The 17095-nt window shown below is 38.2% G+C and overlaps 2 protein-coding genes across 2 annotated transcripts; both read left to right on the top strand.

The window, feature by feature from the left end:
- Positions 1 to 4357: 4357 nt before the first annotated feature.
- On the top strand, positions 4358 to 7574 carry hoxc13a (homeobox C13a). Its single transcript, XM_033969784.2, has 2 exons — positions 4358 to 5189; positions 6525 to 7574. Exons 1-2 carry the CDS (start codon positions 4532 to 4534, stop codon positions 6779 to 6781), a joined length of 915 nt encoding a protein of 304 aa, XP_033825675.1. The 5' UTR covers positions 4358 to 4531; the 3' UTR covers positions 6782 to 7574.
- A 4953-nt stretch (positions 7575 to 12527) lies between these two features.
- On the top strand, positions 12528 to 14625 carry hoxc12a (homeobox C12a). The gene is made up of 2 exons (XM_033969745.2): positions 12528 to 13151; positions 13884 to 14625. Exons 1-2 carry the CDS (start codon positions 12563 to 12565, stop codon positions 14120 to 14122), a joined length of 828 nt encoding a protein of 275 aa, XP_033825636.1. The 5' UTR covers positions 12528 to 12562; the 3' UTR covers positions 14123 to 14625.
- The last annotated feature ends 2470 nt before the right edge of the window (positions 14626 to 17095 follow it).

Genomic DNA, 17095 nt, shown 5'->3' with positions numbered 1-17095 from the left:
CTTGGACTTCCGGAGATGCACGTCTTGAAATTGATTTATTTATTCTGTCTGCGCATGCTTTCTCAGCTCTACTTGACAGCAACAGAGAATCACTAGGCTTCCAAAATTCGTAATACAGCATTTATATTATTGACAAATTATAGGCTATAGTCTAAAAATAGCACATTAAACTTACCTTTGCAAGCAGGGATATCACTTCTTTCATTAGTTGGGTAGCCATTCATGGAATCTCCCACAGACCTCTCAGGTTATGTTAAGACAGAAAAAAATGCGGTGAACAGAAAGATGCAGTCTAATAAAACAGAGCTCGGTTTCAATAACTGCGGAACCGAAGATTTTGACTGCAGCAGTGCATTTTTGACAATAAGCCCCATATTTGTTTGGCACAGCCCCGTCTGGGCTATACAGTAAACCCGCTTATTCTGTATTTCCCCACAAAGCGAACAGGAGCCAAGTCACTTATGAACTATTCAATGATACACCGTGAAAAAGATGCAGAATACTTTTACGCATTGATCAGTTTTACGCATTGGCCAGAACTTAATTATAACTTGACTGAAAACCATACGGGTAGCAGTTAATGTTGCACTGCAGTACACAGCAAAGCACAAGTCAAAATATGGACACATGTTAAGTGTTTACCTCAATCCATTCACCAATGTTTAGTCCAATGTTTGGAATATTTTACGTGTAGTAAGCCGTTTCAGGGGCTCAGGTTAAGCTTTTCGTGAAAAAGTAAGTACTTTACTGTTATTCTCTTTGCTGTACTATTAATAAATGCGTGCATTGTGACTTTTAGCACAGAACGTATCGTGAAAATATACTGAATATGATACAGCACATCAGCCCAACGTTAATATGAGCAATAATGTCTTAGCATTAAACCAATGCACTTTTAAGACGACACTCTCTGCTTCAAAAGAAAGTATCTGGCCCATTGTTTTTTAACACATCACGCTATGGCATAAGCGGATGATTCCGTTACTATGCACCAGCTTAATATAAAAGCTATGCATACAACTGAATTGGAGTAAAAAGAAAATATCTAAGTATTTTGAGGCTTCCTTGTTGATTGGACTATCAACTTAGGTGGGTTATAAATATGATGTGATCCTAGCGCAAATGTCGAAGCTTGCTGTAAACTCGTTAAGTTAAACGCAGTCTGGTTTCAGCTGGGCGCACTACCTGCAGCTGTCAATTTGTGGATCACAGCGCCTGCTCCAGCAGTGTGTGCTCAGGAATTCACTTCAGGTGAGTTTATATTTACTCTTAAATGAAAAATCAGGGTAGCGCATGGGAATTGAGAGATATAAAGACTAATGCAAATATTAGGGTTATGTAAAGTAAGTTAAAACTGACCATTTAGAATAAAACCCGAGCTTTATTATCTTGCCTATGAAGTAATGCGTGTTATTCAAATGAAGTGTGTCTTGCAGAGTAAGCTCTGGACGCGCTAGCTGCAGGTAGACTGCAATTTGTTTGGGGATGGATGCCTTCCCATCCCCCATGCACTCACTGTGTTACGACCTGTCTGAAAGAACATCATCTCTGGTTGTCAAGTTATTTACAGCAACTTGTCATGGCTCTTGTCAAATTGTTGAGGGACTATTTCTAAGTTCCGAAATGATTCAATTTCAGGACTGAAATGTGGCCTTTTATGCTCCGATCATAGACAAAATGTGAAGATGTGGATGAGGCGCTCCAATGGATTTCATTTTCTCCTATAGTTTAACTGCATGAATATTTAACCAAGTCCACCGGGTAGAGTAATATCAGCCCAACTCGCGATTGCATTTTAAAGAAGGTCGTTTGAATGTGAAATCTTGTGTTTTAATGTTCCAATCCAGTCTACTTATTTTGAACTTTGTTTTATGGGAAAAAGGAGTTGAAAAAAAGAAGGTTTGAGTGAGAAATGTCGCATTGCGTAAACGTTAGATTAGGGGGTATTTGCACATGTTCCGTCGCAGTCAGGTCCAGTGGACATATTTGAAGAACAAATAAATGGCCGAATAAAACGTGAAGATGACTACAGTTGTGGCTTATTAGTAGGATTTAACAGTTAGTTCGTCACATATTCTGCTGTGAGTGATTTAGAACACACAATGAGTCAAACGCAATATTGATGCATGTGTGTGAATATTATACTGTCACCACTGTTTTAATTTACAGATACTAATTGTTTAAGAAAGTATTTTCACCTCACCAAGCTGAGAACAACAACAGAAAACATACGTATTAGGGAATTTGGACATTTTAAGTGAGTTACACATTTGAAATCTGAATTCATGAAAAATGAATAATTCGTTATGTTGCGACCATTATTAGTTTATTATATATTTTGTTGTAATGACATGGACCCAGTAGCACGCGCTTCCTCCTCTAATATGTAAAATCTATAACATATGCTCCTATTTTGGCAGTCATCAAAACAGATACAAATTGAAATGAAAGGTATTTCTGTCTAATAACAATTGTTTTTTGTAAATGCGTGTTCCCGTCACTTAGCAAAAAGTCATTCATACCGCCAAGATGACTACATTATTTACTATTACACACGGAATAATTATTTTAGGATAAGGGTCTCCAAATACCTGCTAGTTTCCATGCATACACTAGTGTGAAGTTCATTCTTGTCTGTCTAGACTCTGATTACGACCCTGTTTGTCTGCGTTTTTTACCTTGACCTTGGACTTCCGTGCAGCTGCCGTTTGGACGAGCCTTTAGCTGTTTTCTTCGAGACAAAAGAAGTATAGGGTCTTTGTAAAGAAGGAAAGGGTCAAATTTCCTTTGACTTGAAAATAGACGTCGGTGGCCTGATTATTCACAAGTAACTCTGAAAGATGATGAAGTGTATGTAGGACTGTACTGCTGCTGACTGTACAGGCATTTCTAAGTTTGGTTTCCGTTGTCCTCTTCAGCGATAGTTATTCTAAGTAAAAAAAAAAAAAAAGAAAGAGAGAGGTCGCTTTATGATCACTTAAATTTGGCAAATTTAGAAGAATCCATGGACTCTCTTGTACAGGTTACATAAAGCATCCTGTTTTATTAATCACGTCTATAATTTGCTGGCCTAGCTCTTCTTGTAAGAGATTCAAAGAGCCAAAGGCTTTAGTTATAAACTAAACGTTCGATTTGTAACCAGTAACTGTTGATGCTTCTGTGGAGTCGGGTGAGTGGCAGGAATCCTGGAGAAACGTGGGCTACGTGTTGCCATCAGCTCTCTATAGGCTCTGCACTCCTTACCACCACACCTCAAAGCAGTCTGTTGTTCTTATATTTGTGTTGCACACAATCAGACTCCATCACATGGCACTTTTAATATATTATATGTTCTGGTCACCCCAAAGCTTTTGGTCTTAACTTAATCCTGTATTTATTTTGGAATAGTAGTGCTACTAATGCATTACGTAGAGAGCATCTAACTATTGGTATAATTATTTGTGCTATAATTGACTTTTATTCTCTAAAGCCACTGCAGTGACAATGCGACAACATTTCCGTATTTTGCACTTTCACGCACAACCGCAATGAACCTTTTTGCGCGGAAAACTGTTATTTTTTAGATGGAAATGGTTTGTTTTCTTTAAGAGACAATAATGGAGTCTCTTTAAGGATATGTAATTGTGCTATTGTGAAGGTATACCATGTTGACCATATTTTAGGTACATTTCATATTTGCCTTTCTAAAATCCTAATACACCTTCAGTTTTATTAATAAGCTCCATGCAAAATGTTGCGGAACGGTTGTGGGTAAAACCAAAATTGTGGGCATTATTATTATTATTATTATTATTATTATTATTATTATTATTATTATTATTATTATTATTATTATTATTATTATTACTACAACAATCTTGAGAAAATAATTAGTAACGACAAGTTAAGATAAAACTGAATGCAGATTTGTCCATCAATGGAGAAAATAATGCAGCAGCAAAGTGCAAGAGCCAAATACAACTGTGTGCCGAGTAAAAATATATACTAAATAATAGGCTATTCATTTTTTTTTAAATGTTCAAACTAAATAAACATGTTTATCATAAGACAGGTAAAAGATAAAATGTTCAGTAATTTTTGTTTGAAAAAATACAACGACCTAAAACTGACTTATAGAAGATTTTCCTAAGAACTGCTTTCTCTTTTAATCTATACTGTGGCTCAGAGTATTATCTTGCCTGTCAACCATCTAGGTTTTGTCGGCCAAATTTCACTGGTTGTTTTCGTTTCTCCTAGCGAAGTCTCTAACTCCCCTTTAAGGGTGTGGGTCTGTGCGGTTTGGGCCAATGGCGTGACTTGGTGTTCTGCGGGAAAAACTGTGACATGGGAGCCACTGGTTCTTTAAAGGGCTGCTCGGCTCCGTCTCTCAAGCCCAATCTCGTAGAGTTTGTTAGCATATCACGTGCCAGATTCTTAATGAAGTGGACACACGAGGACCTCTTGTGCGCATGCGCTTGATGTAAAATGTAGTTGGAAATGAGGTGTCCGTCTTGGAGTAGTCGACTTTTAAAAAGCATCAGCAGCCCCTGATATGACGACTTCGCTAGTTCTGCATCCACGCTGGGCGGACACATTGATGTACGTTTATGAAAAAAGCCCGAATGAAAACGGCCAGAATAAAAGTCAAACAATGGAGGGACTGAGCGGTAATTGCCCTGCGACCCACTGCAGGGATCTGATGTCGCACCCTGCTCTAGGGCGACATTCTGGCACCATCGCGACCCACCAGAGCTCCGTCTACTCGGATATTTCTTCTACAGACACCGGGCGACAGTGTCCAGCGCCACAGACATCAAATGCATCTTTGAGCTATGGTTATCCATTTGGAAATCCATACTATGGTTGCAGATTGTCTCATTCTCACAACGTAAACTTGCAGCAGAAGCCTTGCTCGTACCACCCAGAGAAATACGCGGAGCCCAGCACGGCGCTGCCTACAGAAGAACTGTCTACCAGAGCCAAAGAATTCGCATTTTATCCCAGTTTTGCAAGCTCTTATCAAGCTGTCCCTGGATATCTCGATGTCTCGGTGGTACCCAGCATAAGCGCCCACCCGGAGCCGCGTCACGACGCCTTGATTCCCATGGAGGGCTATCAGCACTGGGCTCTCTCCAATGGCTGGGACGGGCAGGTGTACTGCTCCAAAGAACAAACACAGTCAACTCATCTTTGGAAATCTCCATTTCCAGGTATGAACAAAGCGCTCTTATTATTATTTTATTATAATATTTTGTCCACAGCACACATCCCGTCAGTCATTGGGCTTGTATAAGCAGTTATACCTGTGCCATCACAATACAAACCTATGTCAAACCTCACTTGATGTGTGTGCTTTTTTTTGCGTTACTATTTTAACACAATCTTGCAAATTTCTATATGCTCATATCTTACAGTAGAACTGCACATTCTGACACATTCTGACACCATAATGCATGATGCTTATCCATGTGAGTTTCAAAAACTATTTCATACACTTTACCGCACACTCTACATGTGCAGTGTTTGCTTGCCTTGCGCTTTATATTGACTTTTTTTTTCACATCATATCAAACAACTGAGCTTAACCACTGCTCGTTAAAACCACGTAGGTTTGTCTTTTAACTGTAATTATTATTGCAATATGCATAATATCTAGAAATGTTTAGCACAACCAGTATGTCGTTTACAAAGTGTTTATTGGGCTACTTCTTTTACCGCGCGACTTTATTATCTGTGTGGATCTCGAGCTATTTTAATTTCAGATCAAGAAGCTCCTAGACCTTGACTGAACCTCATACACAGGGTATGGCCTTCTTTTCTGAAAACACACTGAGGCACGGGCACAAAAACAAGCACGCGCAGTCACGTGCACAAATGTCAGACGCGCGCTCTGCCAGATTAGGACTGGCACACTGTTTCTTAATATTCCCACCAGCCCTGTATTTCATATTAACAAAATTATGTTCTACTTTGGTACCAATTAAAATTGTGACGTTATTAATTACGTGCATATAGGTCTGATGACAGGGGCGGCCTACTGTAATGACAAGGTGTAGGCTGAAAATGACTCGTTTTATGAAGACTACTTTTCTATTTTTTCTGTTATCAGGGCCTAACCCGAGCCAGTTTAGTGGGTGTAAACCCAAACATCAGGTCTATGAGATTTAGACCTGTTTTACTTAAATTAGTAACTTGATTTATTTGTCGTATCCATTTTTTTTTAGGTTATGAGTCGCATTGACCCCGATTTGTGCATTATTAGCCCGTACAATCCATAATGTTATTATTAATAATAATAACCAATACATCAAATAAATCCTAGACTATCTCATACTTTAGAAGAGACGATGAAAACGTAGGCCTACCGTTTTACCAAAATCTCAGTAGGCCTATCAGGTGCACCACACCTGAGACTCCATATACGCGCCAATTTTCGTCAAGCTTAATATTACCATATATAGTTATTATGGTTTTAATCTCAATAAATCAATATGAATGTGAAGTGATCTTTTCTTATTCTATATTTTATTCTTCTTATTCTACAGATGTTGTGCCGCTGCAGCCTGAGGTCAGCAGTTATCGCCGAGGACGTAAAAAGCGTGTTCCTTACACTAAGATCCAGCTAAAGGAGCTGGAGAAAGAATATGCAGCGAGCAAATTCATAACCAAAGACAAAAGAAGGCGCATTTCGGCCGCCACGAACCTCTCAGAGCGTCAGGTCACCATTTGGTTTCAGAACCGACGAGTCAAGGAAAAGAAGTTTGTCAGTAAATCCAAGAGCAGTCACATGCACTCCACCTGAACCTCCTGAAAAAGCTCATGATTTCCCCCAAAATATCTCTGCATATATTTACCTCTTGTATATTCAATTGTTGCTGAAAAAATATAATTTGTAGCACACTTTGCCCTAATTTAACGTAGGTCCTACATCGCCAGTGACCACCGCCCAATTGTTTTCGGTGTAGAGATGCTTCTGCAAGAACTGTGAAAATCACAAAACAACTCGTCACATTTGTTTTTTATGAATGTACATATATAAATATATAATATTTAAAACAATATCTGTATTTCAAGAACAAGCATTGCGCGTTTTCATGTATTTTTAAGCCAAATTATCAAAGGGACATTCTTTGATAAGTCATTTTTAAGACTTGCAACGTATTGATGTCATTTAGACAAAAGATGGTCTTGTAAAGAAATATGTTCTTGTTGCTGTGTAGTTTTAAGATACAACTCGCTGTAGGAATCCGGCGATTTTTATTTTCTAAATGGGCTAATCAAACTGTGGAGTATAAGCCTGGGGTAAAAAGGCTGCTATATTGTTTATCTGTACAGTGCAATGCCTTTATTTAATTCATCCTGTATTCTCTGAAAGTGGAATATGCATCTGTATGTTTTCCTTTGTCAGTGAAGGACTCTTGTGCATCTGGAATGATTGTAAACCATGTAAGTCAGTGAGTATTACAGTGCAGCACAATCGTTTTGTTTTTATTTTCTGGTTTTTGCGCGCCTTGTATGAAGCCTGTCATTACTTTGTCGCAGTATGTGAACTGTATTGTGGTGTTGAATTACGTCCTGGTTACTTGTTTCATAAATAAATGATGATGCTGAATGAACATATTTGACTGAATAATTGTCTAGGCAATACGCAACATTTCCTGTTCAAAGTAAAAGCTCTTTTGTCTGACATCCTCAAGATGACTTTTGAAAAGATCGATGTTATATTTAGTAGTTAGTCTGTATTAAGCAAAAATAGTCTATTTCTGACAACCTGGAGCCAAGGACTACACGCGATGAGACTTGGCATTAATTGGGAGTCATTGAGGCATATCAATAATCTGTGTTTAAGAAATCACAGGAGCGTTTACACGAAAACTTGACCACATTTGAGCGCACTAGATCCAAGAGTTGAGGCATGACGCATCATTTTCGTCAAAAGGAGCAAACGCGTTGATTTCAAAATGGGGAAAAGGCAAAACTGTTTAGGACAGCCTGTATTTTGTGTCTTTATATTCTGAATTAATAAATTGCGGACTAAATTGGGAATATAAAGGCGTATGTCTCCAGAAATGTTATAGTCTTATACAGGCCTAGTTATGAGTCGCACTTTACACACGACTTTAGACTAGACATGTGTATAAAGTGTAGGCCTATATAACATGAAATAATACTCGGAAATATTCAATTAAAATGGGTGAATATGTGAAATTGTGAAATTTACAGTTGAAGACTTAAGCTGTGACCGTGGCAACGGAAAAGTCCACTCCACAAATGGCACTGGAACAGCTCAAAAATAGCCAAGTCTGTGAGATTTCAATTTATACATTATTAACAAATATGTATATATGTGTGTGTATGTGTGTGTGTGTATGTATGTGTATGTGTGTGTGTATATATATATATATATGTACACACATATATATATGTATATATATATATGTGTGTGTGTGTGTATATATATATATATACACACACACACACACACATATATATATATATATACATATATATATGTGTGTACATATATATATATATATACACACACACATACACATACATACACACACATATTTATATATAGTATAGGCCTATATGTAGATAGAATCAGATTGAATCATGAGGCTTTAACGGGCAGCACCTTCGTGCCCTGATCTCTCGTTGGAGAAAGTTTGGTTTGCCTGGTGCCTGGTGCTGCTTTCTCAGTTGTGGTCTGATGCTCTTACCCTTGACCATGACTATGCAGTCGCTTTGACCTTGACATCAGCAGATTGTGAATAATAAAAAGTGGGCTGGACACCGATGCCGGCGGTTTGTTTGTAGGCAAACAAGGTGTTATTTGGCTGTCTAGACAGCCAGCCTAATGGCATGTCATAAATGCATAAAGAAAGGGAAGTGATATCGTTTAGTCGCGTTTCTGTTTACATCCTATAGCTGGACATTAACATTTGGACTTTTTCTTGCTTTTGCAGATTGTCCTGTAAAAGTTGCCCTGGCCCATAATCCGGGAAGCGCCAATGACCATCACGAACTGTGTTATTGAGCACGGAGGAAAGGTAGGACTTTGACGTCTCAAACCAATACCACTATCGTCATTTGGCAGGCGCACTGGACGTAGAAGAGGAAATGAAAACACCACTGCGCCCTCAACTCTCACAGGTATGGCCTTTTCCCTTCAATCCAAGGTGTGTGAGGAGAACTGCTTAGACTTTGAAATAGCTGGTAAATAATTAACGTAGTGTTGATTAAAACTAAATCATATTTCTTTGTTCTTTGTTCAAGTACAATATAGAAATGTTTTTCATTTGCATAAAATCTCAAACAGCTCAGTATGCACCGTGCGCAAATGTCCAGTTATCTATCGAGTGAAACAGTGAAACGCGCTTTTATTTGTGTCATTCGTTTACTTGTGCCACACTCATGTAAGGCTTATGGAACGTAAAACTTTGGGCATAGCTCAAATATAGCTGAAATATAAACATTTTAGTACTTTACTGTATAGGCTATTTCACATTTCTTTGATGAATTACATCTGGGACATTTATGTGTAGCCTAAGTCAACGTTTCATTAAAAAAGAATAAAAAGAAAATACAACTGAAGCCTTAGTGAAAGTTGTTTGAGTATGAGGCAGCAGGCCACGGAGCTGCATGAGACAGGGGGCTGATAACCTCTGCTGGTGACCAGAGGAAAATATCAGGAAGTACTCTGCTTATAGACTGAGCTCAGGCTGCAGTTTATGCACACGCGCAAACATGCTACATGATCATACTTTTAACTTTACTATTATATTATTATATACTATTATATTATCATATAGGCTACTCCTTTTACTGTAAGACTACTAGAGTACCACCACCACTGCTATAAATACTAATACAACTCTTTCTACTCTTACTCTCCTATAGGTCACTACTACAACAAATAATAATCTCAGCCTAATAGTAATATTTAACACAACTAAATCATGTTGTAGTTGTTTTGTTGTCATTTTTGCTGTTTTTAAATTTTAATAAACTATGTTATAGGCTGTAGCCTAACCACGCAAAAACACAAATGCTACGTCTCACATGTGGTGAAAATGAAATAGTCCATTTACCGAGAAGAGAATAAACGCGATTCAACGTCATTCATAAGTCACCATGTCTCTACATATAGTTTCTTCTTTTTTATTACAATAAACAATTAATTGTAAGTAGGCTAACATAATGCGTTCATCCTTAAATAAAAATAATAAATACAATAAAATCAAAATAATTTAAAAATAAATAAAACATTTTTAAAATTCCCAAATTAAGCCGCCTTTAAAAAGTTACACTTTATCTAATTATTTACAATTGACGTGGCAACGTGCAGAGCAATTGAAATATATTTGTTTCACTTTTGTTGTTTGTATGTAGCCTATAAATGCTTTTGATTTCATTACACTATTAAAAACGAATTATAAATAGGCTTATATATAAATAAATAAGTGAAAGATTATTTTAAGTGGGCGTTTGGACTTCTCTTGTTGTTGACCGGTTTGTCTTCTTTAAGTAAGCTTTAAAAGCTTCTTCAGGCTATAAAGGTGGCAACCTGTCTGCACAGACTCAATGGCAGAAAATGGGAAGAAAAGCTCTTTGTTTGCGCTATTGCTCTGTCTGGACAGCACCAGTGAATTCCACAGGGGTAATCTGGAGTAATATGAGGCAGGCGCTGTGGACTAGGCAGTGACCTTGACAGTGCACCGTTTGCCTTTAGTGCATTTTGTCTCTGTGAACGAAGACAAAGATTGTGTGCAGCTCTAGTCTGGATGGATTATCACATGCACGAACAGAATATACGCAGAATGCACTAAAACTATAAGCAAAAGTGGCAGCTGAACACTAATACCAACTGATAAAGTGCAAGAACCAGGAATGATCGAAAGAGTGAGTGGGACGCACATGGAGCAGCCTATATCGCTTTGGACATTCCATATTTTGGGGAAAGCAAGGCCTCCAACTTTCACGCTAATAGACTGCGGTCACGTCAAGTAGGCGAGTGCAGCAATGCTATCAAATATCGTTTGAGTTGCAAATGGTTCTCAAACAAATATTTAAATAAATGCTAATGTTCTCACATAACGCTACATTGGCATACCACAGGTTCGCCTGCAGCCTTTTCAGTGCACATGCGTGAGGTGTGGATCTGCCGCAAGCGCTCATGAGAAGATAAGATTAGATAGATTAAACAAACATGTGTGTTATGCCTGTTACCTGAACTTTTGAGATTTGTCTTTGGTGATTTCATCTTTTAACGGGAACTAGCCAGCTTTTATTGTGAACATTGCTCAAAGCTCACATAGTTCTGTATTTATTTATTTATTTACATGGTTCAAAATCAAGTTCACGTCAGTGTCTGTGTTTCTGAACTTGAATAGTAGCTACTACATTAAATCTAGTTACATGATTCGCCTTTACATAATGGTCCGTTTGATATAATTGTGCGGAATAGATATAACTTTCTCTTGAAAACAAAACAGGCCTCATAGAAATGTGGTACTTTTTTAAATTATTATCAATTTTTTGTGACAATTTGCGCAAATACAACTCGACTGGTAGGCCTTTGTTTATTTCATACTTTTCCTTTGCCCTTAATATACAGAACAATTATTTTGGTGCTGTTAAAGTGATTTTAATACCAAGACAAAACTCGCTCTCGGCAGAATGCCAGGTTGCTGTGCGTATTAACGTTTTCGGAATAAAACCAGTTGGATGAAAAAGCATGTGCGTAATTACGCAATTGGGAAATTGTTGGCTACATAACCTATACAAATCAACTAATTGTCGCCAGGTAAATCAACCCGTTGTGTGAGCTGATAGAATCAGTATAGTGCCCTCAGATATCTTGTAAAATTCACATAAAAGAATTGTGAGATGTATAACAATCCCAGCAGAGTTTGGCTGTGAGCGTTTATTGGAGTTATCTGTTAAAGTTGTTCATGTGAGGTGTATTAGAGAGTATAATGTGAAATAGACCCTCTTAAAGTTGCCTTGTAGAATCCCGTCCTGTTTTACAGAGCCACTGGTTCAACCTGCTGACCTTCTTACTGTAAATACGAGAAGAGTGCGGCAATGAGCACCAGTCTTTTCTTAAAACAAGCTTGTAAAATTTGTACATTGCAGCTTTATATGACATCAAATACACCTATAATATGCACGAAATCAACTTGTCACACACACATTTACTTCAAGAAAAACAGTTTTAATAAGAAATCGCATTTTAAAAACTTGTCGGTTTATAAAGGGTTTAAAGAGGCCATGGACAGTTCCTGCAGTGTAAAGAGACAGCTCTGGCTCAAACGGGCTAAGCATGAGTCAAGTGAGGAAAACACGCTTCAACATTTTTAATACAAGCTTTATGGTATTTTTAAAAAGCATATAAACCTCAGTAATACAGAAGTTAATGTTTTGTTTTGTCTGAGATGGACAAAGTGGGTGGTTCCATTTGTAACTGAGGTTCGCCTTGTCACGTGGTGAAAACTGACCAATCAGGCGCCCCTCCAGGTTTAACTATGTTAAATGTCAGATTGCAATAAACTAGAAGCTGTTGGTCGGGCCCGCGGAAATGGGCGAACATAATCTTCTTAATCCCGGGTTTGTGGGACCTTTGGTAAACATCCACACCGGAGACACGTTTTACTTTCCGAATTTTAGAGCATCTGGGGGACAACTGGCGGGGCTACCGTCTCTTTCGTACCCGAGAAGGGACAATGTTTGCTCCCTCCCGTGGAATCCTTCGGAGCCGTGCAATGGATACTCTCAATCCTACTTTAGCAGCCCGGTTTCTATTAACCCCTCTTTCAATCGCTCTTGTGAAATTACCAGACCTGACGAAAGCAAGTGTTATTACAGCAACAGCAACGGAAGCAGGGAGACCTGCTCAGGTGGCAGCAGTCTCAAACGAGAGGACAGGGCGAGAGACACTTCATCCCTAACATCTGACCACGGGATGCATGCGGGGATTGGTACCGCGGCTCCATTCTCTAAATACGAATATGGGAACGATCAGCTAACACAGGATCCGCCATCCTGTCAGTCACTAGAATCCGACTCCAGCTCGTCTCTGCTCAACGAGAGCAGCAAGCCTTCATCCAGCGACACACAGACCCTGGTGTCACCGGGAAGCCATTCAGGCAACATAGCCACAGGAGGAGGTGGGTACCGTCCTTGTTTATCTGTGCACGTTTGCATGTACTAGATACTAGAATACATTAAACAGCACACTTCCTGCGGTTTCATTTGTATGTACTACTGTAACGGTCAATGGGGCTCGTTATGATGATAGCCTGCAGGACACCAGTGCACAAACGCCACTAGGGGTTGCCCTAAAATACTCCACGTAGCATAAGAATGTATACAGTTTTAGTCAGCCCTTATAGAATAAACCACCCACAGTGTTTTTTTTCTTAAAATAATAGCACTGATATTGTACTTCCTCGCATCATATGCAGCCTTTAATCTCTATATTTCAGTAGTACAAGCGCCTGTGCAGGAGGGTAAGGAGGAGTTGTGCTAGCATGCATGGTGTATCTAATGGAGAGATTTTAATAACTTATATAAACCAAACTGATATGTCGGGGTGTATTCAACAGTAAAAAGTATATAAAGCAGTTCCAAACACGCAACTACCATCTCACATTTGTATGTGACGCAATCATTTGCATAGCACCATCCAAAACGCCAGAAATAAATTAGCATAAAGTCCGTTCCGGCCCTATAGTGGCCATGCCCAGTGAGCAGTGAGTCCACAAACACCAAAACAAACCCAGAGTTTGGAAGAAGTAATCTATTCTCTTCTTTATCATAACATAACGATAACTTTTCTCGTAACCTTGAAGGTGACCGTGATTTTGAAACTGCAATTACCCTCTCCTCCTCTCCCCAAGGTGCTCCATGGTACCCGATGCACACTCGCACCAGGAAGAAACGCAAGCCCTACTCCAAGCTGCAACTGGCCGAGCTTGAAGGTGAATTTATGTTGAATGAGTTCATCACGAGACAACGGCGAAGGGAGCTGTCTGACCGCCTGAACCTCAGCGACCAACAAGTCAAGATCTGGTTCCAGAACCGCAGGATGAAGAAAAAGAGACTCATGTTGAGAGAGCAAGCTTTGGCCTACTTTTAGAGATGCGGCAGAAGGTGAATCGATAGGCAGTAAAAACACAAGCCTTCTCCCTTAGGTGATATTTCAATGCATGCACTCATCTATCCACCTTTTACATTACAGACATTTGTTACAACATTTAAAGTTTTTCTTTAATGTACAGATTCAGAATATAAGCCTATATCTTGCATTTAAAGGCAGTGGAAGTATAATCGCCATAATGTAATGGCACAAACTGTGACACTGTGCAGAATTCAGCTCCAAGTTCTTGGCCAGTTGATACCACAGTGCGTGACCTTTACGCAGAGAATGTAAACAAAACAATTCCACTACAGTAGCCTAACTTTGTGTCTATATAGTATATGTTAATCGACGAACTGTTAAAGTGCGTCAAATAATTATTTATATAAACATGTTGAGTTTAATCTAAATAGTTCCAGTATACCTCAAATGACAAAACAACCTAATCTGTTCTCCTGCACCTACCTTTCATTAGTGCTTTTAAACCTATCAACACCAGTCAACGAAAAAATAAAATAAACAAATAAAAATAAAAATTAAAAAAAAAAATCTTGCAAACGTTCATGTTTTGGACGATCACAAAAAGCTGCTATTAATGGTCTGCGTTCAATATGTGCCAGTTACAACCATGGTGCTCAGAGCAAATATAAATATGTACAAACAATAAAAGGTGTGTGCCAGGACATAAGTGTAACGTATTTGCAGCATGTTATCGATGTGAAATGAAAACGTTTTTTAAATTCTTTTTTAAGTAAACCATATTTAACCCAAACATTTAGACCCAACAGGCGACACAGAATGTAGGCCTGTTATTATGTGTTACTATTAATAAGAATTCGATTACTATTAATATTATTATTATTACAGCATTTTTATTAATAATAGGCCTGATAATAATTGGCTCATAGGCCTTTTTCATTTGATCCTTGCATTGTGCTCAATGTTGTCCCTCTTCTCTCATGTATGGTGTAAAAAGTAAGTGGCACATGTTACTGTTTGCATCCTGTTTAGGATTCCTTATCGCTGTGTAAAAGTATTGTTATTCGCCGTCTTGTACAATATCGCATTCCATAGGCTGCCTATGCGTTGTTGTAAGAGTTCTAAGTAGGCAAAATGATCTTATACCGCTACAATATTATTAAAAAGTGGTATTTAAATGTATCCTTTATTACGAAATGAGAGCCTCGTTTGCGTGTTGTTAATGTTTTTTGTATGTATTGCATTCCCTTCTTTGCGCTTATGAGGATTGCAACATTGTCTTGTAAAAGTGTTATAAAACATGAATGTATATGCGTAAGGTCTTCAATAAACCGATTATTGAAACAGCCAATAGCTCAGTGTGTTATTTGTTAATATCACGAGCTCTATGAACATGTTCCTTTTCAAATCTTTTTGAGACTTTCCTGGTGGCATCACCTATGGGCGTGACATGTGCATATACACGTGCCCAGGCGGTGCACTAAACTTAGCACAGAACGGTTAAAATGCGCAAATGTAAGGATTGTGACGGTCTTTTTGGACGTGGTGTAAAATATGATGCAACGAGCCCACAAGCTGATCACAGTCTCATGCCATCTCAAGAGCCACAGTCTATTGTACAGCTTTCCTTGAATAATATTCACTTGCAAACCCTTCATTGGGACGTTTTAGAAGTTTAATGTTGGCTGTATGCATGTTTGTTTGTTTGTATGTATGCAATGCGAACACTTTCATGGCACATTTGTTTCTTTAGCTGAGTCAAATCAATGTCAATACAAGCCAATAACGACGAAAGTAGGCGCACAACAGCGCTGTAAAAAAAGTAATACGGTTACACCCCAGTCATAACAGACTCCTTACTTTGCATTATAGTCTGTAGTGCAAGCTTTTTGTTTGTGTTATCAAAAACAGTTTAAATTCGTATTTTCAACACATATGTTCATGTAAGCTTTGTCAAAACCACAAAGTTTCGGCTTTACTCAACCAAGCTGGCATCTTGTAAACAGTAACGCTAATTAATGAATTCATTGGAGGCATATGGGACACTATACTGATATATAATATTCCTTTATTAATAAACTTACTGAAATACTCTTCTTCATTTTAATCTTGTCAAAGTTTGACCGTACCCTGGAAATGAATAATTCACTAGCCTACCGCTCCACAGCACACTATTATTCATATGTCTATTATTTAAGTCACTGTTAATGCCCTGCACGAAAACAAACAAATAACATTTACACCTTCTGCGTAAAATCTTTTCTTGTACTTTTACGGATAAATAACATTATATCAGTGCACATATTTTGAAACTACTCAACTAATAATTAATAAAATAAAATGTAGAACTGTCCACAGAGCTGGAGAATTTAACCTACTTGTTTCTTCAATAATGCCAGTCACACGGCCTGTCGTTTAACCAAAATAAATAATTAGGCCTAAACAAAAAGAAACAAATTAAACATTGAGTTTTTTCCACTCCATCTTCTTATAGTGCCAATGCAGTGCCGAAAGCACTGTGTGGAACACAGATCATGTTCGTACCAAAGCAAAACGTGTTAAAGGCGGTATTAGGTTGGACTCGGTTTAACAAGGTGTCCGTTTGGTGTTTGTGAGCTAGTAAATTAGTCAAACAATCTTTTAACTTGAACTTCAATTTTGGACTATGTGGTGCAAAACGTTCACTTCGTACTGAAAAAGAATCCTATTATTTTTGTACTGTTTTTTCTTTACACAAGATAATATTGAACTTTATTTCCTTGTTTCTTCATGTTGTTGTCCCAGTCTTTGTACAATAAGTTTGTATCTGGATTTATATAGCTAGTTTGGATAAAATAATAAAGAACATCGATTGCACGGGAATGCTTGATTGGGGAATTTTCCTTCACGTGCAAATACATTTGATGTTGCAGAACCGAGACAAATATCTGCTTGTTTGGCCAAATCTTTACAATTGGTCTTTGAATGCTCCTGGGCACTTTTGACTTTGAGACT

Source organism: Periophthalmus magnuspinnatus, chromosome 7, assembly GCF_009829125.3.
Source record: "Periophthalmus magnuspinnatus isolate fPerMag1 chromosome 7, fPerMag1.2.pri, whole genome shotgun sequence".
Lineage (NCBI taxonomy): Eukaryota > Metazoa > Chordata > Actinopteri > Gobiiformes > Gobiidae > Periophthalmus > Periophthalmus magnuspinnatus.
The sequence above is the reverse complement of the archived record's forward strand: the minus strand, read 5'-3'. Positions and strand labels throughout refer to the sequence as shown.

Coding starts and splice junctions, on each gene's coding strand:
- hoxc13a (XM_033969784.2), top strand. CDS start 4,532: ATGACGACTTCGCTAGTTCTGCATCCACGCTGGGCGGACACATTGATG. Junction 5,190..6,524: donor TTGGAAATCTCCATTTCCAG/GTATGAACAAAG, acceptor CTTATTCTACAG/ATGTTGTGCCGCTGCAGCCT.
- hoxc12a (XM_033969745.2), top strand. CDS start 12,563: ATGGGCGAACATAATCTTCTTAATCCCGGGTTTGTGGGACCTTTGGTA. Junction 13,152..13,883: donor CAACATAGCCACAGGAGGAG/GTGGGTACCGTC, acceptor CCTCTCCCCAAG/GTGCTCCATGGTACCCGATG.